At 44.0% G+C, this 22,614-nt stretch overlaps 2 protein-coding genes across 2 annotated transcripts in view; one reads left to right on the top strand and one right to left on the bottom strand.

Moving 5' to 3' along the window:
• Positions 1-1,105: 1,105 nt before the first annotated feature.
• prpsap2 (phosphoribosyl pyrophosphate synthetase-associated protein 2) lies at positions 1,106-11,565 on the bottom strand. The gene is made up of 11 exons (XM_076083056.1): positions 11,410-11,565; positions 9,194-9,354; positions 8,222-8,274; positions 6,474-6,540; positions 6,206-6,378; positions 5,953-6,068; positions 4,701-4,756; positions 4,255-4,403; positions 4,091-4,161; positions 3,210-3,356; positions 1,106-3,125 (listed from the first exon to the last, which is right to left on the bottom strand). Exons 2-11 carry the CDS (start codon positions 9,274-9,276, stop codon positions 2,967-2,969), a joined length of 1,074 nt encoding a protein of 357 aa, XP_075939171.1. The 5' UTR covers positions 9,277-9,354; positions 11,410-11,565; the 3' UTR covers positions 1,106-2,966.
• A 3,788-nt stretch (positions 11,566-15,353) lies between these two features.
• The window catches only part of caskin1 (CASK interacting protein 1), an 89,043-nt gene continuing 81,782 nt past the window's right edge, over positions 15,354-22,614 (top strand). The window contains exon 1 of the mRNA XM_076080036.1: positions 15,354-15,481. Within this exon, the coding sequence (XP_075936151.1) occupies positions 15,388-15,481 (94 nt within the window). The 5' untranslated portion in view covers positions 15,354-15,387. The remainder of the gene's footprint in view (positions 15,482-22,614) is intronic.

The raw sequence follows: 22,614 nt of genomic DNA, 5'->3' as shown, positions 1-22,614 counted from the left end.
ACTTCTCATTCTTTAAGTACATTTTGCCAATACTATTACTGTAAGTGCCATTATTCAGGACTTTTACTAGCAATGCAGTATTTTTTTTAACTATGGTATTTCAACTTTGACTTAAGTAGAGGATGTGAATACTTCTTCCACCACTGTATCTGACCATACATTCATGTAAAAATACTCCATTACAAGTGAAGGTCCTGCATTCCAGATCCTACTTCAGTAAAAGTAGAGACATATCAGCAGCTAAATGTACTTAAAGGGCCAGTGCGTAGGATTTAGAGGATTTATTGGCAGAAATGGATTTATAATATTCATAGCTCTGTTTTTGTTAGTGTGGCATCACTTGAAACTTTTGTGAATTGTGGCAGTTTCGTTAGCTTGGAATGATATCTGCGTAGGATGCAGGTCCTCTTCACGGAGTCCGCCATGTTTCTACAGGAGCCCAGAACGGACAAACCACTGGCTCTAGAGAGAGCCTTTCACTTTTTTTTAATGTCACCTGAAGGCCACCGTAGTTCTCAGACATTTGGAAAAGGGAGAGGCGAGTGCAAAATAAATCGTACACACTCCTCATTCCGTGCGTGATACATTATTGATATCCGACTATTAGATTTAACTATTTAATATTATATTGTTTCAAGTTGTGAAATGATTTATAGGGTATGAAAAGAAAACAAACAAACTTTGGATACACATATTTGTACTTATTTTATTTAAAGTTGTCTCTAATCTTTGCTTTTTTTGTGCAAAATACTGGTTAATTTGACCTCTTTGGGCTTTGTGAAATTCTTTTTTTTACATTTTAGAGGAACTCTTACTTTGGAACTGCTAACAACTCACATCTGAAATGAGACAACTGCACCAACCGTTTTGTAAAAGTTGCGATCCATCAGTTTAACATTTAACAATAAAATTATTTATTTTATACACTTATGTATTTCAATGACTTTTCATTTGGTATTGAACCTGTAAAACTAATGCCCCCCCCAAATTAGCTTCAGCTGTACTTGTTTTTGTTAAGCATGCTAACCGGTGCGCCCGCTGAAACAAAAGCGTGTGTTATCCAGAAATCACACACCTGATTTATGAAACTACAAATGAGTCGGTCTCTACTTTCATAAGTCATTATTTATTCATAAGAAGTGTTGAAAATAAATACAAAACACTTTTTTTGGGAACACATCTGGTAAAGTGACAAAGACCTGCTTCAGTCAAGTTTTGCTCGTCAGAAAAAACAAACAAAAAAAAGTTTAGATTTACTCTTCCAGCTTTAGCTGCTGGTGTGTTTCAGCAAACTTCAGTCTCTGTCGTGATGATCTTAACTCAGAATTAAGAACAACCTTCTACTTCTAACCGGAGTGTAACACTGCCCGGGGCCCTCCAGCTAGAGGGGCGACAGCTCATTTCTGAACAAATATAAAACATGAGCAGGCATTGACATGATGGCACACAATGTTACATGGAGGACTCATGAAACGCTGTAAAAAAAAAAAAAAAAAAAAAGAAGTTTGGAACGCCCAACGGACCAGACCGAGACGTGCTTCCTGTGTTAATTCCAGTTCAACTTTAGCAACGAGTAGATTTGACACCAGATTAGCATCTCAGCGCTATGGCAACCGCAGCCAGCTAGTTAAGAGTCTAAACGAACGACATTAGTAGCCTAGTCACACACCACATAAATAAAACAGAACGGGGTTAAACATGCACTCCGATACTCTACACAAGGTAATTAGCTGGGAACCTGCACATCCCTGGATTCAATACAAGGGGCCTCTATTCATTAGCTCTGTTAGCCGAGTGGTGTGTGAGAAGTGAAGGCCTGTGTGTGCAGGTCCTGCAGAAGGCACTGCCACTCTTTCTGATGCTGTGAAGGAGATTTTACTGCAAGGGGTGGGGGGGTGGGGTCCAATGTTAACAAATATCATGTTCTTATATTAACATTAATTTCTATAGAGAGAAATGGAGATGAGTAAAAAAACAAGGTGTGTGCTGTTTGACATGAGGGCAGCAGAGGGAGAGACAGGCCATCGAGGGCACAGATCAGTGTGTGTGTGTGTTTGGGCACAGCTACGGAACGAGACTGACCCGTGGAGGTGTGTATTCCCATGTGTGTGTCTTCAGTCACCTATGTGTTAATTAAAGGTAGAATTCAGATTTTTTTAAAGTGGGGTTGTATGAGGTGCTTATCCACAGTCAGTGTATCTTTATCTTGCCGTCAGACGGCCCTTTCTGACGAAGCCGTTATCTATGCTGTCGTCAAAGCCACTAGACTCCTTTGACAAAAACAGTAATTTTTCCTCGCAGAACACCAGAGTTCACAGTTTACCACGGCTGCCTCCATCGTTTGCGCTATTGTGTGACTTTGACGTTTTTGAAGGGTTGGTTCGGATTCGCCAAAGTCACACATCAACATTAACAAACAGATCGAGGCAGCGGTGAACCAGCAACCTTCGTGTTCTGTGAGGTAAAATCACTGGTTTTGTGAAAAGGAGTCTGGTGGCTTTAAAGAGAGCGTAGGTAACAGCTTCAGTTCCTCGTCAGAAAGAGCTGTCCGACAGTAAAGTAAAGCGAATGTATTCTAAATATAGCGTACACTTAAACTGATATATACACTTTTTTATATCTAACCCTAAACTCCGTCTTGCTGCTCCACCTTGCTCTTCTAATCCTGTCTGTTTCTCCAAAATGGAGGCATGCTGACTATCATCTACTGTAAATAATACACTGAATATGTATCTCATACAACCCCACTTCAAAAAATCCAAACTACCCTTTTAAGCTGCACTCAGAGGAAAAGTAGTTTACATTTAAGTTTATGATGCGAGCAGGACGTGGATATTTATTAATGTGTGTAACGATTTCAGTGTTTGACATTCACCTCTATGTCTGAAGAGACCTGACAAGGCAAATAGTGTGTGTGTGTGTGTGTGTGTGTGTGTGTGTGTGTGTGTGTGTGTGAGGCAGGTTGTTCAGTCGTCCATTCCGATGTTGCGGAACAGGTAGGACATGGACTCTCCGTTGTGGATGCGGCGGATGGCCTCCGACAGGATCATGCTGATGTCGACGGTCTTGATCTTTGGACACTTGAGCTTCTGGAGCTCGTGAGGAATCGTGTTGGTCACCACCACCTGGAGGAAGACGATGATGATGAGAGATATGTGAAGGGGAGGAAGGTCGTGCAGTACAAGTAGAGTATTAGAGGGCGCGCTCACCTCGTCGATGGCCGACTCCTCGATGAACCTCGGGGCGTCCAGGGAGAGGATGCCGTGCGTTGCCATGACGTAGATCTTGTAGGCCCCCCTTTCCTTCAGCGTCTCCGCCGCCGCCACGAAACTGTCGACGTCGTCGATGATGTCATCCTGTGGGGCAAACGGGCCCGTCTCAAACAAGCTCATCCATTTTGCAGCATGTGAAAGTACCAACTTTACGAATACAAACTCAAGTTCTCTAAAACATCCTCAGACAATTTTAAATGTCATTAAAACAAACTGAACATCGACAAAAGCGATATTGACTTTTAAAAGGCTCCGCTTGTAAAAAAACAACTCGTGCATATTAAATCAAGCGCTTCCTAAAACTAACAGCCGGCCACAAGGGGGCGATCCAGATGTTCTGGCTTCACTGCTGTGGAGCTGCTGAACCTTCTCCCTGCAGCAACAGCCTTTACATTTTGTTTTTTTAATTCCTGAATGTTGCATCTGCAGTCCAGAGTAGAAGAGTAATTACTGTATATTTTAAGGGCTGAAGCCAAAATGCACTGAATTCAGGTGAAGAAGAATATAAATTAAAATAAATAATAATAAAACAATCTATGAATAATCGTGATCTCAATATTAATTAAGAAAATCGTAAATATTATTTCAGTGTAGCCCTGCAGGATAAAATCTTGCGTAATGTAATAATACTCAATACTGTAAGAGAATACTCTCTTCTCCTGAGACTGGATCCCTCCATCTTTTACAGAATGCTCTGCCTCTTCTGTGTCTGGCTCCTCTCTTTTCTTTCCCACAGTTCATAGCGACTCCCTCCAGCGAGTCTTGCGTCCCAAACGCACGTCAAAATAAAAAGCCACGTTCAAACTGCGTGCTCTCACCACTATGATGGCGATGCGTCCTCCTACGTCTCCTACCACGGTGATGGGAGGCTTCTCTTTGGGGATCAACACTGGAAACGAACCCAAAAAAAAGGAAGAGAATTTACCTACAACCTATTCTGTTACAGGGTCTGTGGCAGTGAGCGCGTTGGTGTGAGCGTTACGTGGGATCTCCATGCTGGGGTGAATGGCTCCACTGGTCCTGACGGCGGGTGGGGAGTGTCGCCCATCCACCTGGTCCGACTCGGGGTCCTGAGCTTCACCGTGGATCACCACTAAGCCCAGACGCAGCCGCTCGGCAAACGACTGAGCCCTGAAGCACCCAGACGAGAGGACGGGTCAGAACAGTTACAAAAAACAAGAAATATACGTAGATATAAAAGCAGAACTTTTGTTATAGTCGCAAATGTGAACATTTCGGACTTTGCCGTACCTAGTGGTTGTATCAAAAATAATGCTACATAAATGCAATGGACCTTAACTTCCTCAGGGAACAAAAGGTTTATGAATAACTTATTAGTTACTGACGTTATATAACGAGTTACAGATCTGCAGCTCAGCACAGTTGAAGGATATGCGAGTTCATAACTGTGAGGAGGGCCGACTGTACCTTTTGGCGGAGGCTGGGGATTTGGCCACAATCACAGCATTTCTATAGTCGGGGATCTGGAGGCACATGGAAAATAAGAGATGTTTAATGTCAGATTAGCATACAATAGACAGCTCTCTTAGTGTCGGGTTCTTTATTTCCTACATGGATCATTGACTGGTGAGGTTGCTGATCCCCTGCCAAGAGACGGGAAGCCTGCTTTTTGTCTCCTATAACTGAAATCAAGGACCGGTTGTTAAAAAGAATTTTCGATGGCCAGTCTGCCACCGTTCCCTTTAGGAGGATGGAGTTTTGTAGGCACGGCAGGAAGTTAGCGTCGCACTGGTTCCCTCGACAGAAAGCTAATTTTTTTTGCTCAGCAAAGATAATGTTCAGGAATGAACACGTTATGATTTTTGAAGCCTGACTACAATCGTCAGAAGTAAAAAGCTAACGTTGGGCTGTAATCACACGACATAGTTGCATAAGCGCGAGTAATCACAACAAAGAGTGAAGGCGGACCAGTGAGCCTGATCACATTGTGTAGTCTCAGTTTGCCACCTTTTTAAAAGACACAAAGGCTTCAAAATTCACGAGAGGTATTTACTGATGTATTATATAACAAAAGGTTGAATCTCATGAGCTTGTGTTAACCACAGGCTTTATTTCAGGCATAAAAAAAAAATCATTGACTCTGAGACGAGGGAACCAGAAGTGAAAAAGGTGCCGACTCATTCCTGCAGCACTGTGTTGTAGAGGGTTTGACCTGTAGTTTGACACCATTATCGGCCTCTTGACTATTGCGGGGTTAAAGGTAAACAAACCTCTGGTTCTAAAGAGGGAAGACTGTGCAGAAGTGCCTTAAATTAGCATCCTCTCTAATGTCCATCAGGGGGCAAAGAGAAGTCTGGTTGTATAGAAGTCTATGAGAAAATGACTCTACTTCTCTCTTGATTTATTACCTCAGTAAACATTGTAAACATGAGTTTATGGTCTCAATCTCTAGTTTCAAGTCTTCTTCAATACAGCATGATGTTCATTTTGTAAATCATGGTCCATTTAGAGTCAAATAGAATTAAAAATGTCATCTTCAGCATTCGGTTGTACTAGGCTCCACCCTCTTGTATCACCTCTGGTTGCAAAACAAAAAAAGAATGAATGTGACGGCCAAATGCCAGACTCGAGGCTTCAAAACCATAGTGAGTGCCACCACCGTGACCACGACCACTTCTTATACACTGCCCACGTACGTGCACGTAGCCTGCCTGTTTACCTCTTCCTGTATGTACTGCAGCAGGAAGGGGGAGGCCCTCAGATTGTCCACTGGGATGTTGAAGAAGCCTTGGATCTCTTTCTGATGGAGGTCCATGGTGATCAGGTGGGTGAGACCTACACAAAACAGCCAGTTTGATGGCATTCATGCTCGCGTTTTTACAACATGTGCAAAGATGGACGCACTTCCCATCCCCCCCTGTTTTGTTTTGTTTTGTGCTGTGAAGGCAACCCCCCCCCCCCCCCCTACCTACCAGCTTTACACATCATGGAGGCGATGAGCTTGGAGACGATGGAGCCCCTCTTCCTCATCTTGCACTGCTTGCTGTAGGGGAAGTAGGGGAGGACGCCTGTGATGCTCCTGGCGCAGGACGTCCTGCACGCGTACACCAGGATCAGCATCTCCATGATGGTGGTGTTCACGTCCCTGAGGGGTTGAAGACAGAGAGTGGGGGAGACAGTGGTGTGAGGGGGACATGTTTCAGGCGGGACAAAACAAACTGTGGGTGCGTCCTCTCTTACTTGGACACCGTCTGGATCACGAAGACATCTTTGCCTCGCACCGACTCTTGGACCTGCACCCGTGTTTCTATGGAAACAAACACGAGCGTGAGAACGGCGGCAGCAGCGAGAAAGCAAAACACGCATCAGAGCCCGCAAGGCCTGTCAGCTTCATTAGCGGGCCATCTGAACCCTTTGTGCTTCTCACACAACCCCCCCCCCTACACCGTAGATATCAGCATTCCAGAAATGTGCCTCCCACGGAAGAGAGAGATTAGGAAACAAAATGCTTCCTATGCAGAGCCAAATGTCCAGCAGAAACACAGGACACAAGAGTCTGAGCTAACAGCTGATGCGACGAGGACTTTGGGAGCTAATAAACAGAATATTAACATATTAACAGCAATCAGTAACTCTAAAACTCTACCGCGCTGAATATTCACCTTTTGTTTGGTCTAACTTGCATTAGCGTCGTGTGATAGAAACAAGTGCAAGCGGCGACTGTTGGAGAGCGTTCCTGATTATTGGTAGACCAGCTGTGTCCAATGCGCAAAACAAACCACACGGGCATTGTGGGAAAAAGTCCAGTTTGTGAAGAACTTCCTACATATAACGTTACAAAAATATATATATTTTTTTTTTAAAGCGAGAACGTCTCCCCATTTAGACAAATACAATCTGAGACACAGGTGCTCTTACTAAAATTTACTTTTTAATAATAATACTAAAAAAAATCAGCGGGACATTTTACTAAGAACGTGTAACCACAAAATGAATATATAATGAGCGATAACACATTGGACTTGGTCTTGAGTCTCATTTTATTTACAGAACAGGTCTCTCCTCTTCAGGGAAAACATGAAACCTGCCTGACCTCGGGCTGGTGTCGACTCAATCAGACCATCTTTCTACATACATATGTAGGAACTATTTTCACTCAGTAGCCAAGAGGAAAGAAATTAAAATTAAATAATGTTTCATACATCTGCAAGCTGATTTTCTTCTCTACATTATTTTAAAATTGTACCGATTACTTTCAAACTAAATGTGTTATTATCAAGAAGCCATGATTGTGTTTTACATCTTTCCTGCCATTCACACACACACACACACACACACACTAATGCTGAAGGGTAAATATTATAGAACTTGGGTAGAGGTTTGTTTGTTGGGGTGTGTGTGTGTGTGTGTGTGTGTGTGTGCGTCTGAATGTGTTTGGTTGTGTGTCTCCTCTTGGTTCTATTTCCTCTGCTGTGCTCAGGTCTCTGTTACAAAGGAGATCTCGATCTCAACAGCCGTGCTTCTGTTTAATTGTTCAAGCAAATCTTAAGCAAACTTTTAAAATGCTGCTGCAGCAAAAACAAGTTGGCCATTAGAGAGAATGCAGGTTTAAGGCACTTCAGCATCGGCTGATTTCTCAGAGGTTGCACCTACGAGAGGAAATGGAGAGCGGTCGACAGTAGTTTGTTTCTATTGGGAAAGCTGTAACGTCAGCTAGGAGATGCCATGCATCATGCTGTCCGCAGACGAAGGCGAGCATTCACGCGGTAATATCCGAAAAGACTCCGAAAGCAGAAACCAGCTGATCAGTCACGTGAGCTAAATCTTCGCTATTGAGGAAATTTGTCGAATTTGTTATTTCCATACCGCTTTTCAAATGAGATTCTTTAACAAGTGCAGAAAAATGTGTGCGAATGCAAAAGCGGCTGATAATAAATAAGTCAACATCTACACATGCACAGGGAGCCATTCTCCAGACACCACCTTACCTCGGTTAGTCTCCTGGTACACCTGCACCTTGCCAAGCTCCACCCCTAACCGCCTGAGAGAGGGACGGAGAGGGTAAGCAGTCAGAGGACGCTCGTTATTTACATTTGTACAGAATGAAGGAATGCTGAGAGAAAGCAGCATATCATTATCTCAATAACAAGAGAAAATACATGATAAAAACACTTTCTCTCCCTGTTAACTGTTCACATGCTGCGTTTCATTTCATGTCTCTCTCACACAGAGACTGGAATTCAGTGTCTGACCCTAATCCGCTCCATTTGTTCTGTAAACATGCACCGCTGGAGTCCAGGAGTGGATTCCAAGTGCGTTTCTGCACTTTGGATGAACGCTCTGTTTACACACAACACGATGAAATACGAACGTTGCTGCAACTCATCCTGCAACTGTGATTGTTGTTTCTCAGCAGGCTGCAGATGTAGAGTTCAGCTCGGAATGAATTTGCATCGACTTCATATTCTTTTTGCTGCAGGGACAATTTTGAGAACGTCCAGGCAGTCGCCATTCTGACTGTTAAAGACAACATGTCACTCAATTCTTTGATGCCTTTTTAGAACAGATTAAATACGCCTTGAGGTTCTTCTGTAACTGCTTACTCACCTCCCTGAACTCAAATCATTTTTTTTTATTGAATATGTTTTAGTTCTGGGTGGAGCACTGTGTAGTATGTAATATTAAAGTACTTTCTGACAGCATTATTGTTATTTAACACCCTTATTTTGTAAATATTTTAGGTTTTCACTGTGCTTTTTATGCAAGATTCGACCAGATTTAACAAGCATGGAGAGCATTAGTCTAAGTAACCGTATTACTAAACAGTGTTGACACGAGCAGAACCAGCAAAGGACCCATATGGTTTATTTATTCTAGTGTGTGTGTGTGTGTGTGTGTATGTGTGTGTATGTGTGTGTGTGTGTGTGTATATATATGTCATCCTTGCATCTCTCACTCACTCTGAAATCCTCTTGCCCATCTCGCGGCTGGCGGGGTGCGAGTTGGCGGTGAAGATGACCAGGCCGCCCTTGGTGTGGTTCATGTCTCGGGGGTCCTGGCCGCTGCACTCCCCGCACTCATGCAGTGGATCCCTGGGCACCCACGCTGCGCTGAGCCCTTCCTGCAGTGGAGAAATGGGAGGGGAGCGGTTTACTTCATTTAAAAGAAAAAAAAAAAAAAAAATCAATGTGGCAACTCTGGAAGCTCTTGAGTAGAGGAGGAGCAGGAAAGGTGTCTCAGTTAGTCGCTGAAAAGTTGTTTTTCATAAAAAGCAGCTTTTCCAGATAGAAGTATAACTAATACTTAAATACCTCCGTTTCCTTACAGTAGTTATAAATCGTATTACTGCCAAATGGCACTCTGCTGAAGCCGTTCTCCATCCTTCTCGGCTGTGTTGGAGTTACAAACGAGCACAAACTGAGGCATGACGTTCTTTAAGAAGAGTCAAATCCAAGTACCTCAGAATGTGACTTCTTCATGAACGTCCTGCACACAGCAAGGAGGAATTCTCCATTTGGACTGAATGACAGCATTGTGTTGCCACACACTGCTGCAGCTGTGTCCCCTCATTTTGAATTAAACATAGAGCCAAAGAACATCTCAATTGTCAATTTTTAAAATCGATAGTATTGGGGGGGGGCGGGGGGGTCTACATTTCCCTCCCTAATATATTGTGTGCCTCGTCTTAATCCCGGAGAGGTCAGTATGGCTTTCATCTTGCGACAAAAATAATAAAAATCCTGACCAAATGTGCAGAATTTGCAATAGCTTTCTTTTATCAATTTCCTCTAAAAAAAAAATTTAAAAAAAGACGCTTGAAAAATGACTGTATATGTCCACTCAAACCAGTTATAGGATAGTTGAAGCTATGGTTGTTAATGTCGTTCAAAACATTTGGTATAATTGTTGAATATTACATTAATTAAATACTTTGACAAGGGTACCTATAGCAAGACTGTAATGAGCCAGTCCAACCTAGCTGCCTGTCTACCTACCTGCGTGCGTGCGTGCGCGCACGCACGCACTCATTGCGCGTCCCCGGAGTCTGCCACAAGCTTGCTAGCTGCGATTACCGACAACAGCCATGTTCGCTGTTAACAGTTCGTTACGGCGTCCCTAGAGATAATTTTAAGGGGGAGCGGCTTTGGAAGGAGGCCCGAATGGACGAGCCGTCAGTGTTGATAACTTTGCCGCTAGATTTAGCGACTTTTGGAGCTCGTGCCACCAGCTACTTTCATTGGAAAAGAGTTGGCAACACTGGGCTGGGTACTTTAAAAAAATAGCATACTCTTGCTAGTTTCTCAACTTGAACTGCTTCAACACAGCTCTGACTGAACTTCCACCGTCAACAATATTATACAAATCTACTTCATTTTATTCATCTTTCATAAACGTTCCTTTTTATGCATGCTACTTCTCTATTTACAAATGTGTTGCTTTACTTTCTATTTTAGTTTTGACTATTTCTTTACTCATTTTAAGTTACTTAAAGTAATAATATACAGGCTACCTTAGGAGGTAAAAGGTTTTAGTGCTTGTTGAGACACAACACGGAGCAAACAAAAGGCTGGGCTGCAAACAGATGCCATGTAACCATATGCAACCAGAATATGCGCAATAACTGGCGGGGAATCATTATGTACTATGATATTATATTAAATATGTGTAGAATTGCTACGTTTCTTTTTTGGGGGGGGGGGGGGGGGGCAATGACGTTTAATGGGCTCACTCGGTATTTTAACAGAAGGAACAAATCGTTCTTTCCAACCATCAACACAGTCACGACATTAGCTTCCTCATGTTGCTAAGCTAGCTGGACAACCAGGATCTGTCCGTGACGTTGTTGTGGGCTGTTCGAGAACGGTTGTGTTAGGAAGTCAACCCGTGTGCTGTAGTTGTAGTCACAATGCCCATTGTATAAATGCAGAAAGTATATACGTTGTTTTATTAATGTAACGTCAGCTAATATTTAAATGTTTGTCTGTGACACCATGAGATAACGTTAGCTAACGGTAAGACACGAGTACTACCGCGATAGCTCGCTAGGAATAATCTTGCCGTGTCAAAGCTCTTGAATGCGCGCATTGATTTGTCATGCACCAGAAAGTCTGTCCGTGTAGCGAGCAGAACAATAGAACAACGACTACTAACTGAAACAAAGCACAACAATACTCACCAGTTTGCGTGTTGGGTCCGGTTACAATCTGCAACCAACAGTATTTGAATATACAAGCCTCCTGCTCTTTTCAACCTGTCCCCCCTCAGTCCGACTGCTCGCGATCTTCTGTAGAAGCGCAGCTCGGCCAATCACAGGCAGGCAGATGGAAACGGCGATTTTGTGATGCATTCAAGTACTCTGTAGAAACCCGTAAATAAATAATATTTTTCACAGAGAATAATTCGTTATCGTCATTACAGATGCCAGTGAGGTCCAAGGCCGTCACTTAATTACTTAATTACTATTATTTAATTTTTATTTTGTGTAGCCCCCCCCCCCATCACAAATCAAATTGAAACCCAAATTACCAATAACATCCACTGTCACGTGGAGGTTTGTTTACGCAGTTTTCGAAGATTGTGAACTCAACCTTCTGATCTTTCAAAAAGTGAAAAGGCACCAACAATATTGGTAAGCTGTGCTGTGCCACAAAGTGTTTTGTTTTATATTTTTTTTACTTTCTTTTCTTGTATCATATAATATGCCGATGTGCTGACTGTGGTAATCTGCTCAAATACAACTTGGTATAACAGCACACAATGCATATTTCAACCACTGGTTCACATTAAAATGTAACACAAAAATATATGTTTTTTTACTTGTCACGTGAATCAATCGGGTTAACAACAAAGACTTAAACTGAAAGTCCTGAGAGGTGCTGGTTTGTGACAGACCACATGAGGGCAGTGTGTATTTCTGTATGCATCCTCGACTCAGCTCTAGTTAAATGAAGGGACTCTCGAGTTTGAAGTAAACAGTTTCATGTGTAGTGTTAGCCTGATGTGTTACTATTTCCTTTCACTAAACGACTATTCTGATCCCCTTATTGATTAGATACCAACATGCAGTTGGGATGAATCACTCTAGAAAGAAGATCTTCTGGTGTGAAGCAGAAAGAGGTGGCATTGATTAATCTCACTCAGGTATGAGAATATTACACACAATGCTTGTATACATGCATTTGAGCAGTTGAAAGATTAAAGTTGCACTCGTCATTTAAAGCATTGCAGGTTGTCGTGTTTTTCTTTATCTCAAACAGTCCCTGCCTTGTTTCATGTTTGTTTTGATCATGTGATAACGTTGTATGTGTGCATGTGAATATGCCATGCACTCATTTCTCCTAGAACCCAGAGAAAGTACAACACTGGTAAAGAATTCCACTCCCCCGGATGCCAATAAGACACAGATAGAGAGATGGAGAACAGGACTCATTCTGAGTGTAATAAAGTGGCTCATGAATCCACAGTTTCCTCCCTTGGACGTATATTTGAGTCGTGTCTTGAACCAACTGTTTCCCGTCTTAACGGTGCCAAAAGAAAGACTCTCAGAGAGAGGGTGGTGGGCGGTGCAGGTAATCTCTCAAAAAATGTCAGCGTTGACATATCAAGTGTTAGTATCACATTGAACGCGGGCGAGGGAGCTGCTTTTGCATTAACGGAGAGACAGATTTATAAATATGCTCTCACTACCATATGGGCTACTCTTACACTCTTACATAACTCACTGGATATGTGGAGGAGGCAGAGAGCAGCATCCGAGCATTGCACGCTGCCCACACACACACACACACACACACACAATGGAGAGGAGAGTGGAGTTTTAAAAAATCTGGAGGAGGTTGCAGAGAGAAAGAAGACAAGTTAGATAAAAGTCAGGGTCAAAAATCATTGTTTTGTGCTCTTCCTTCTCTACTTGTCGTATGCAGGGTATATGCAAACTATACAAGTTTGTGGAAATACTTAAAAAATGGCATTTAATATCCCACATATAAAAACCTATTATACTTTGATTAGTTACCTAGAAATAGAATCCAAAGGGAAAGCTAGTGAAATACTGTCATTCGCTTTCTTGCCGAGGGTTAGATGAGCAGATACCACTCTCGCTACAGTAAATACGTTGCTACGGCTCGTTAGCTTAGCACAAAGACTGGGAACAGGGTGATATCCACCAATCAAGCTACCAGTCAATATTGACTTTGAAGCCTTTTGTTTTGAGCTGATTTGTTAGCTGACGTTCTTTTCTGCCAAGTGTGCTATCAGAAATATATCTCCGGTAGGAACGCTAATGTATTTTAGCCACCTCAGTAAACATTGTAAACATGAGTTTATGGTCTCAATCTCTAGTTTCAAGTCTTCTTCAATACAGCATCATGTTCATTTAGTATATTATGGTCTATTTAGATATACCATAAAGCAGAGTATGCTTTAGGGCGGGGCTACTGTGATTGACAGGTCACTGCTGCTACCAGAGCTGTGTATGGCGTCACTACGTCACTCCTCTGCATTCCAAATATGGTAACTTCCGTTCATTGGTTGCTCATCAAAAACCTGCAAAACCATCAAACTCAGCTGTACTTGGTGTTCAGTGCTAATTAGAACATGCTGGCATACTTAAACGTGCACAGTTAGACTATTTGTCAGTGAATTAAATGCTACAACTCATAAAGACCCAAGCCAAGTGTGTCTTGCTTGCTACCTGTTGATAAAAAGAGAAGGGGATTAGCGCAAAGGTTAGCGACAACTTTAGCTTCGGGCTATTAACGGGGGACCAGCTGGTGTTATCTTTGTGACAAGTCGTTCCTCCGACTTTTGCTCGTAATCTTTTTTTTAAAAACTATTTAAATGACAGCATTCATCGGCAAAAATTTTTTTTTCGTTTGTTTAACTTAATTATCAACATCTCTACTGCTATGTGCAGTATGATAGGTGATAACAAAGGGGGCCAGTTCTTTCTGGGGAACTAGGATTCCTAGCTACACCCCTGCTCCTGGAGGCCCACAAACCTGAAATCACTTTCTCTCAGACCAACTGTAACGGATTACATCTAACTCTGACATCACTTTGGAGGGGAAAAAATGTATGATGCAAGTGGAGTTAAATACGGCCTAATAAAACTCTATGGAGCCACAAGAAGAACGCATTGATTATTCACTTTGTCTGTGCTTTCCTTGGAGGTGTAATACATCGCTTCTCTGTAAAGCGCGCGCGCGCGAGAGAGAGAGAGAGAGAGAGCCATAGAAACAGAGATGAAAAAAGAAACAGGAGGCGGGAGAGCACCGCGCTCCTGGTCCGCCCCCAAGTTGCAGCACCAGCCATTTACCGTTGCGAGCTGGGCCAGCTGTAGAGCGCGCGGGCGCGTGAACGTGCCCCCCACCCCCCCTCTCACTACCACTGCCCCCCACGCGGAGAAAACCATTACCAAATACAGAGCCCGAGCGCACGCGGAGCGATGGCTGCAGCAGCAGCAGCAGCAGCAGCCGTGGATTGTGTTTACGACGCAGAGCACACGAGAGCGGCATTACCTTGGGAGGAACGGACACCGCGCGCACCCGTCTTTAAACGCACAATCCTTCATGCGCCGCGTCTGCTAGTGAGGCCGCTCGCTACATCAGTCCGGTTTTTTTAACGTTTCCTTCCCCTCAGCGAGGCTCGCTGCCTCCACGTTCGGTTAATCGTTTTTTATTTATTTTGGAGCGCAGCTACAAGGGAGACCGTTCAGCCTCCAGCCGTTATCACAGATGAGGAGCGCGAGCACACCGTGGAAACGGGGAGACATTCATCTTTTCCTTTTAAATACTACGCACGCGACGCCTGCGCGCTGATACTGGAATCTCGAACGGGCCCAGTAGCCCCCTGGTCCAGTCCCCAAAACCGGTGGCGGTGCACTCAGCAGGGGAGGGAGAACCCGACAGCATCCCTCCATTCCCACCCAGTCTATCCTCCCCTTTCGCTCCCTCTTTCTCTCTCGCGCTCCATCACATGCCAGAGCACTTGCGGGGTCTCATCTAAAGTCGGGGACCAGGGGCGAGGAGGAGGAGGAGGGAGGCTATCCGTTGCGGCCGCGGCAGACGCAAACCTCGGCGCGGTGAGGCTGGGCTGAGGCTGCCGCTGTGTTCCGGAGGATGCTGCGGGAGTAAGAGTGGCCTCAGAGCGGAAGATGGGGAAGGACCAGGAACTGCTGCAGGCGGTGAAGACCGAGGACCTGCTCACCGTGCAGAAGCTGCTGCAGAGGCCCCGGCCAGGGAAAGCAAGTAAGGCACTGTATTCTGATCCGTCACAGCTGTGGTATCATATCTTAAAAAAAAAAAAAAAACCTGCTCTCTGATGGTTTCGAAAGAGCAGGTAGTGAGGTGTTTCTCACATGTCTTTGCTGGCTGTTTGCTTGAAGTGTTAGGCCTAACATGATGAGGATTTGTGTGTGTGTGTGTGTGTGTATGTGTGTGTGTGTGTGTGTGTGTGTGTGTGTGATGTGAGGGACCGAGATGGAGAGAGGAGGAGTCGTATGCATCAGGGTGTATCAGAGAAGATTAGTGGTGTGATTGGAGACTGACAGCCCATCTTGAGACCCCTGTGTGAGTACACTGCAGCAGAGAGAGGGAGAGGGAGGGTGAGAGAGAGGAGGGTTTATTTTTTTTGGGTGTGTGACCCTGTCTCACCAGTGAGAGACGATGCCAGTGGCCTTGCGTTTGTTAGGGTTCAACGTCACGTTCAATGGCAGAGCACGGATTGGGGACAACGTGGGCCGGTTTAACTCGCATGCATGTGTGTGTGTGTGTGTGTGTGTGTGTGTGTGTGTGTGTGTGTGTGAGCGGTAAAAATCTGTGTTCTCCTCTGGACCCCGTGTGAGGCTCTGCTCCCCTCTAATTGTTTATTTTCTGTAGGCGTACTTCCACAGCCCACTCTAACGGGCAAGAGAGTGACGCCAGAGAGAGAGAGAGAGGGAGAGAGGGAGAGAGAGGTGCAGATAGACCACTCTGTGTGGTTGGCTGCCATGCTGATACCTCCACTGATAGATAACTGGTCAACAGTCCGGCGGCCATGTTGACATGAAAACGCAGGTAAACACGGGTTTAATCAAATACATGAATGAAGGCTCCGTTCCATTTAGTACAGCAAAGCTTTTTTCCCCCGGTGACACACCTGTGTTTACCGATTTCATGTCAAAATGGCTGCATGAGGAGAAAGGTCTGTCTCCGGAAACGGTTCCGGTCGGGCAGGTTTTTACGGCGTCTGACCCGGTGCTCACACTCCGGAAGAAAGGCTCCAAACAGCAGGTGGGCCTCATTTGAATAAAAGAGTTGCCGGGGGCTGATGACAGATAATGGGCCTGGACCTGTGGCTTTCTTGCGTGCGATGACAGAAAAACAAAAAACGTTGACACTGAGTAACATCAAGCCCTAAAACCCTCTTTAGGTTTCTAATTTTAAAGAACCTGCTCACCCACACACAAGTGTTTTCAATTATTCTGGCTAATTAGACCCCTGCCACACCTGTGAAGGGCCTATAATTGAGTCTTTTATGCACCCATAAAAAGACTCCATGCAGGTCCAATGGATTTCCTGGTCGAGCTGAAGTACTAAGAAGAAGAAGAATTAAAGCTACAGCCGGTAACTTTCATGAAAATAACTTTTTTTTTGTCGTATTTTGCTGAAACCGTCATTATATCCCGACAGTAGTATATGAAACGGACAATCCGTGGGAAAACAAAATCAGGTTCCTTTGCCTCCTTTTGGTGCCACTGATGGTGTTTGTAAGATTCCGCCTTGCCCGAAGAAAAACAACCAATCAGAGGCCAGAGGAGTCTCTTAACGCAGCTGTCAATCACTGTGAAAACAGTGCATTGAAATATGTTTCTGAAAAAACATATGAGGCGAGGAAATAAGCAATGCAGTAATGACAGTTTTTTACCGGAATTCACAGGCGGTGATTGACAGCTGCGTTAAGAGACTCCTCTGGCCTCTGATTGGTTGTTTCTCCTCGGGCGCAGTGGAACCTTGCAAATAGCCTTTAGCATCACTAACAGGAGGCAGATTATCCGCCCCGTGCACTACTATCAGGATATAATGATAGTTTGAGCAAATATGACAAAAAGGTATTTTTATTAAAGTTACCAACTGCAGCTTTCAGGGAGAAAACACAGAAGAAGAAAATTAATTTCATGACTACGAGGCTATTGATCTCGCTCGCTTTACATTTCTGGGTGAAACTGTTTATTGAATCTGACGTATTGTGGGAAAGGGAGGAAACATTCAGGCGCATAGAAAACATCGCTTTCGGACTTTGTTTTGTAAGTAAGCTAACTTGTGCGCCGCTACGCCACAGATGGCGAAGCTCACTCTGCAGGACTCTGTGTGTGTGTGTGTGTGTGTGTGTGTGTGTGTGTGTGTCTGTGCGTGTGTGTAGCACATGGCCTCAAAGCGGTTTGTAGGAAGCAGCGGGGTGCACTGCATTGCTGGCAGGCGGCGAAACAGCGGAGCAGAGCACAGTACAGGAAGCCCCTCAGATTAAAGGTAGTCCGCAGACTGTCTGGGGCGAAATACAAGACAGCCCTTCCCCTCGAGTAAAAAACCAAACGAACAGAAAGTTGGGAGGGTCCAGCATTATTCAGGCCTAAAATAGCATCTGCTTTGGAATTCATCATGTGCAAGGGCCCATCACAAAGTAACCTTTAGGCTACAGTGACGTGCATGGCCGCTTTGAAGCCCCCTCTCAGGCTACTGTTTAGCCAATCAGATGCAGAGGACAGGTGTGCCCTACTGGCTGCTTATTAGCCCTCTGTTTATTATATTCTATATGTTGTTATTGTTGCATATAGTATCATATACTTTGCTGCCGCAATAACATAATCCCGGAAGGAAACATTACTACATCTCATTAGTATTCGGGCTCCATTGAAGAGTCTCGCACGCACTTGTTGGTTGTGTTTACGTGTGTGTTTGTTTACATGAGAAAGTCACCAACATTTGAGCCAATAAGATGGCAGGAATAAACAGCAGGGTTTTGCCTCCCATCGCAAGACTTGGACTTTGCGAATTGCGAGTTATTTCTGGGACAATATATCTTGACAGCCCTATTCATACTCCGCGTATCTCACAGCTGCACTCTGTAGTGACTTTACAGACATTAAAAAAAACATATTACAAACTTACAAAACACCTGCTACCTTAAAACATACTCATAATTTGTTTGTTTCTCATATTTTATTGTCAATTTTCACATTTTTTATTACTTATTTCTATTTCTATTATACTATTGCACTGTTTATTGTCACGCACCACCCACCAAGCCAAATTCCTTGTATATGCAAATGTAATGCAATAAACGCAATATAAAAAATATATTCATTTTATTATTAAAAATTAATAAAATTATTTTTGTTTGGCAAATCTTGCTTTTACCTTCTTTCCTTCCCCAATAATCCGTTCACTCCCAGATTCACCTTGTTCAGTTGAACTGAACTTTATTGTCGTGCAGGAGTGCATGCGTGGGTGCATGTCGGGCCTCTGTGTAGGTCCGCCTCTGCATATGATAAAGAGAGATTATAACTTGAGGTTTATCAAAGACGAGCTCACGTTTTAGCTCTTCTTCTTTTTCTTCTATCTGTACGTCAAAGACACATTAATCTGTGCGAGTGGAAAAAAACCGTGACATGAGAACCGCTTGCTGTCGACTCATATGGTCATGCAATCATATGTAGGCGCACATATACACCCCTATGAAGATGTACACACCCCCACCACACATCTTCAAAGCTCAATAGCCTATACTTTAATCATATACAGGGATGTATTGTATTGAGTTTGAAGGCCTGTGTGTGTGTCTGTGTGTGGGTGGGTGGATGGGGGAAGGTGTGTGTGAGAGAGAGAGAGAGAGAGAGAGAGAGAGAGAGTTGCCTACATTTGCTTCAGTGCTCCATAATACAGCAGCAGTGCCCCTAGTGGACACCAGTGGAATAGCATGCATTTGCCCCAAATAGCAAACGTGAGAAAATGGCTCAATGTGATGGAAAACAGTAAAAACTGCAATTTTGAAGGCAGGGCTCTGAATTGAAAGCCCGATATAATAGAATCCATGATGATTATTATTTTTTTGCTGTAATGGCCGTAGATTCAAAAACTGTTGTTTTAGTTAGTTTCAATGAGGACATTTATTTTATTTGGGCTGCAATGTTTATTATAGACTTATTATAGGAGATGAGGTTGAACCTCCAAAATAAAAAACAAAAAAATTCTAAAATGATTGGAAAATTAAAAAGCCAAAAAATCCTCAATTTTATAATAATTTTCCATGTTTTTTTGAAGATATAATCTGGGACTATTTGTTGGGGTTAAAGGGAGACAAGGTTCTTTAGTATAAAAAGCTTTAACAGCACGGTGACTGTATTCCCTCGTCAGGTGATCCTGCTGTTTGTCTTCTCCCTTTGTGCTCGTATTTATATTTATCGAGGCCATCAATCATTCATCTGGCATCTAACGACACAGGCCGCCATCACTCCCCAATAACCTCTTAACCACTCGCCATCACCCTCAACAACATTTTACGGCTCCCTAAAACTTCCACTTGTGTTCGGTTTGAAGTGCCATCCAGCCAAACTGAAGGTGTTTAAACGCTCCTCTCTCTCTCTCTCTCTCTCTCTCTCTCTCTCTCTCTCTCTCTCTCTCTCTCTCTCTCTTTCAATTCCTGTCAGTCTGTTGCACAACTACACAGAAAGTGCTTCGCGAAATTTCATTCGTGGACGTGAAATGCTACAAGCCATATTTTTTTACCCAGTTCCTGAAAAGCTGAGCTGTTTCAGGGGGTGGGGGGTCTGCAGGACACTGATATTAATATGCAAAAAATACCCCAAAAAACGGGGGCCGATGGAAGCAGCCAGCGAGGCAGTAATGACAGGGCTGGAGAGGAGAGTCCCAGACAAACAGCGGGGAAGTGTGACGCTCGGCCGATGTTAACACAGACCTGTTTGTCATCTGGCATTAAACACAAAGCTCACGGGACAGCTGTGTGTGTGTGTGTGTGTGTGTGTGTGTGTGTGTGTGTGTGTGTGTGAGTGTGTGTGTGTGTGTGTGTGTGTGTGTGTGTGTGTGTGTGTGTGTGTGTGTGAGTGTGTGTGTGTGTGTGTGTGTGTGTGTGTGTATGTATGTACGTAATGCAGAAGGTAAGATTGGGTTTAGTGCATGTGTGTGTGCGTGTGTGTGTGTGTGTGTGTGTGTGTGTGTGTGTGTGTGTGTGTGTGTACGTAATGCAGAAGGTAAGATTGGGTTTAGTGCATGTGTGTGTGTGTGTGTGTGTGTGTGTTAGTGACTCTGCCTTGCTGCAACTCATTTACTCCTCCTCAGGCCAGACATACAGTCTACTCTGCACACATTCACCTGCATCACACACACACACAACACACACATGTAGACACATCTGGCACCATCTGGAGAGTCATCATCAGTTTGCTGTCACTCAGCGCCCCCCCCCCCCCCCACTCCTCTGCACATGGCACTAGTGTGTGTGTGTGTGTGTGTGTGTGTGTGTGTGTGTGCACGGAGCAGACCTTGAGTGTGACCCGAGGTCTGTGTTTGTTAATGGGACTGTTTCGGTGACTGCATGTCAAAGCGGGCTGGTGTAATCTGCATCGATGGTTGTTTATTGTGTGTCGTTAAAAGGCCGTGTGTGTGTGTGTGTGTGTGTGTGTGTGTGTGTGTTACATCAATGAAACGATTTGAGATTGGACCTCCAGTGTGATGTTCGCACTGCCGCGAGAGACCGACACATGCTGCCATCGCCACGCAACACTCTCCTCCTTCCTTTCCTTTCCTTTTTATTTTTTTATTTTTTTGTACCCCCCCGTTGAAGCCAAGAGAGAGAAAGATGCTAATGCCCACAGACCCACTAACCCCCCCCCCTCTCTGTGTTGATGCGCGAGGCTGGCAGAGGAGTAGAGCAGATGATTGCATCCACGCCAGTGCACATTCACAAAGGAGCAGGCGGGCGGAGAGGAAGCTCCACATACTGTCAGCCGGAGTCTTCATGTTGGTTAACTGTGTGTCTGCAACTACACGCAGCAGTCACACAAACGGGCTGCGGACAAGCTTGTGTTTTGTTGTTACAGGCTGCATTTATATTATATTATTATATAGTGCACACTATTGGATTATGGGAATAGTGTTATTGATGGAAATTGCTTTAAAATCTATCTTTCATTTTATTTGGAATAGCACATAATCCGTAATCGAAAATAATCCGTAATCAATAATCCAATACACACCATGATAGTTCTATTACATTGATGCGTCATTTATAGATATCTGTATCCGTGCCAGTCAATCAAGTGCAATTTACAGACTTACAGCATCAACAACAACAAAAATAAGTTATTGATCATTTGATTATTGAGTTTTATCCTGAAAACAGATGGACGAGGATCGTTTGAGAGAGCGGAGCTCTGGCTGGCTGAGTTTCTGCATTCTTCCTCCAAAAAACCATCATCACTCACCTCTCTGCTGACTGCCTCCACGATTGAATTACAGAACAGATGCAGAGAGAGGGAGAGAGAGATAGAGGTGGATGGATATTTGTGCTTTGAGGAAAACTCAGCGGAGAGAGGACAGAGAAAGAGCTAGAAAGAGGGGGGGGGGGGGGGGGGATGTAGGACTGAGCATTATGTTGATTTCTGGATCTCGTTATATGACATATTTGTTGTTGTCTTCTCCTGGTTTTAAAGGCTGCTTTACAGTAAAGTGACGTCATTCGCTCTATTATTTGCCTTTACCCCCCCCCCCCCCTTAGTCATTATATCCACACTACTGAGAATTTTTCATTAAAACAAATCTGATTTTTCAATATTTTGTGAAAGCACCAATATGGAGGTGTATTAGATTTTCTCCGTATCGCCCAGTCGCAGGCCGGGTGGTGCAGATGGAGGAGGGGAGATGAAGGGAAGAAGAAGGCGATGAAACAAAGCGATAATAATGGTGGAACAGAGACGTTTCCTCCTCCTTTATTCTGATTGCAGTTTGCTATGCTCACTCTCTCTGTCTCTCTCTCTCTCTCTGTATGTGTGTCTCTCTGTCTCTCTCTCTCTCTGTGTGTGTGTCTCTCTCTCTCTCTCTCTCTCTCTCTCTCTCTCTCTCTCTCTCTCTGCACAATGCACTGCACCAAAAATAACAACCACATAGTTTAACGGGTCAGTGGCAAGTTCAGAATAAGAGAGCACGGAAAGAGGTGCGGAGAAGGGAGGGAGGAAGGAAAGGAAACAATATGAGGGGAAAGGAAGGGAACCGGAGGAAAGGAATAGACAGGAAATAAAATGAAAGTAAAGGTATTGATATAAAAAGAAAAGAAATTACAGAAAATTAAAGGACAGACAAGACTAGACAGGAAGGGCTGGGTATCGGTA

Source organism: Anarhichas minor, unplaced genomic scaffold (assembly GCF_050575085.1).
Source record: "Anarhichas minor isolate MPS153535 unplaced genomic scaffold, ASM5057508v1 ptg000007l, whole genome shotgun sequence".
Taxonomy (NCBI): Eukaryota; Metazoa; Chordata; class Actinopteri; order Perciformes; family Anarhichadidae; genus Anarhichas; species Anarhichas minor.
This window is presented reverse-complemented; position numbering and strand designations above follow the sequence as displayed.

Excerpts from the sequence above, each read along its gene's own strand:
- prpsap2 (XM_076083056.1), bottom strand. The coding sequence starts at position 9,276 with ATGAACCACACCAAGGGCGGCCTGGTCATCTTCACCGCCAACTCGCAC. Across the intron at positions 8,275-9,193 it reads ATGGGCAAGAGGATTTCAGA|GCGGTTAGGGGTGGAGCTTG; the intron begins GTGAGTGAGAGA and ends TCCCTCTCTCAG. Across the intron at positions 3,126-3,209 it reads AGGAGTCGGCCATCGACGAG|GTGGTGGTGACCAACACGAT; the intron begins GTGAGCGCGCCC and ends GTCTTCCTCCAG.